At 39.5% G+C, this 2,124-nt stretch overlaps 1 protein-coding gene across 1 annotated transcript in view; it reads left to right on the forward strand.

The window, feature by feature from the left end:
* The window catches only part of LOC102213305 (growth arrest-specific protein 8-like), a 9,436-nt gene that overhangs the window by 5,169 nt on the left and 2,143 nt on the right, over positions 1-2,124 (forward strand). The window contains exons 5-9 of the mRNA XM_005741680.1: positions 774-828; positions 946-1,148; positions 1,449-1,604; positions 1,735-1,815; positions 1,894-2,103. Of these exons, the coding sequence (XP_005741737.1) occupies positions 774-828; positions 946-1,148; positions 1,449-1,604; positions 1,735-1,815; positions 1,894-2,103 (705 nt within the window). The remainder of the gene's footprint in view (positions 1-773; positions 829-945; positions 1,149-1,448; positions 1,605-1,734; positions 1,816-1,893; positions 2,104-2,124) is intronic.

Here is a 2,124-nt window from a genome sequence, read left to right on the forward strand (position 1 = left end):
AAAAAAAGTGCGTGTCGTACACCTCTCTACGTGCCCTTTCATATGATAGATTATGGTTTCTTGATTTTTTTTTCCAGGGTCAACTTTGACCTTGGTTGCTAACACGTACTCATGTCCCCCAATACCAAGTATCATGTTGTGAAGTTTGATAATCCACAAAAAACTGTAGATAATACAAAGTTTTTACTGATTTTCATAAATGTGCCATGACCTTGACCTGGTTTTCATCAAAATGAAATCAGCTTCAGCTGTTATTGGTTTCCAAGATATCATTTATCTAAAAATGATATCTTGGATACTGTGCATGCTAGACTGCTTACAAGCACAGACAAACAGTATGGATTGTATACTTCCTCCTGTTGTGGGGAGAACAAGGACTAAACTAGAACATAACCTAAGAATAAGATGGACTAGAAGGCAAAGTACAAACAGAGACAGTGGGTAAATAAATAAACGAGATAAGGGGAAAAATCACTAATGTTTATCAAAAGAGAAAAATTTGGTCAAAATTGATCCTCAAACAAAAAAGAATCACAAGTATGTGAATTCATAAAGTGTGGCTTCCATGAGCTGTAAGAACTTGACCACAAATTTGTTCTTGTGGTCTTTTAAGGCTGATTAATTAGTGTAAAATTCTCACTGTGGTTTAACCGTGGGCACAGCTGTTATCTGTTGTTGCACCTCAGTACTGTATTACATAGCTCTGCACGTCTGACCCTGATATACTTCAGCTTACGAGAATAAACACTCCTAACTGGTTGTTATCTTAACAGAAACATGGTGAAGAACTGACCACAAGGAGCGACCACCTGGAGAAACAGCTTGCAGGTAAAAAAACAACAAAAACACAACCCAAAAATAAAAACCGCATTCTGAGTTGAATTCATCGCTTCACGTTGTCAAGCACTGAACAGGAGCCATCCTTTTGTGTTACGGCTGGGGCAGAAATTACAGCGTCGTTTGAGATGAAAGTGCAGGCGCTAAAACAAGATCTGGACAACATCTGGAAAAGTGAGATCAGCGATAGCGAAAACCACTGGAACAGCCACATCGCTGCTCTTAAACAAGATCACGATGAAACCTACCGCAGCGCTGAGGAATTTGTCATTATCATGAAAACGGACACGGACACGCTTACTGAACTCAAGGTGCGATCGCAAACACAAGCTTTGTTTAAACCTATAACTCACTACTGATCAGTCTTCTGCTTGTGACTACAGCTTATAATTTTTAGAACGGTTTATCTATGAAATAGAACCATTAGAGGGTATCTTTAAACCGAGTGAATTAATAATTGTTTTGATATTCTGGAAAATGCAAAACAAAAGCCTCCAAATTTGAAATGGTGACTGAAATTTTATTATTTATTGTTGCTGAACAGTTTTTCCACTAGCTTTGACCCAGATATGTCTTATTTTCACATGCAATGTTTTATTTGAATTTTCCAGGGAGAAATTAATGAAGCAAAGAAGAAACAAAAGAGCATGAAACTGGAGGTGGTAACTGTTTTGAAGGAGAACAAACATCTTGCTGAGCTTATCTCAAAGATCAAGGAAGAAAACGATGAAATTGCCAAGAAACTGAGACATTCCTCAGGAAATAAGGTTCTTTTGGCACCTTTTTTCACAGAGTTTACTGTTGGACAGTTTCTCTTGCTTTTACCAGCATCTTCGTTGGTGTGCAGCATCGCTGTAGCCCAGTATGAGCATAATTTCTGTGCACTGCTTTTGACAGGATGTAATTGGAAACATCAAAAGAAAAAAGCTGAAAGATCTGAAAGCAGAGCATGAGGTGTTGGAACAGAAATTCAGCGAGGTAAAAACTAACAATCAGCTCCATTCATGTGTAGTTGCACACGTTTTATGTGAATGTTTTTGTATGTTTGCTGCACAGCTCCAACTGGAAAGGGATGAACTTCGCAAGGCTTTCACTGAGATTGTTGAGAAGGCGCAGCATAATGGAGACATAGAGAACATGGCGGTGGAAAAGAAGCTGCAGGCTCTGACAGAGAGCCTGGAGGAGACGGAGGCTCAGCTCAGTGCGGTGCTTTCAGCCTCCAACATGGACCAAACAGCCCTCAGCAGGGTCATAAAGAAAACTGAGGTAGTGTTGTACATCTACTTC

The sequence above is a fragment of the Pundamilia nyererei genome, unplaced genomic scaffold (genome assembly GCF_000239375.1).
Source record: "Pundamilia nyererei isolate P.nyererei 1_Seehausen unplaced genomic scaffold, PunNye1.0 scaffold00112, whole genome shotgun sequence".
In the NCBI taxonomy this organism is placed as follows: Eukaryota; Metazoa; Chordata; class Actinopteri; order Cichliformes; family Cichlidae; genus Pundamilia; species Pundamilia nyererei.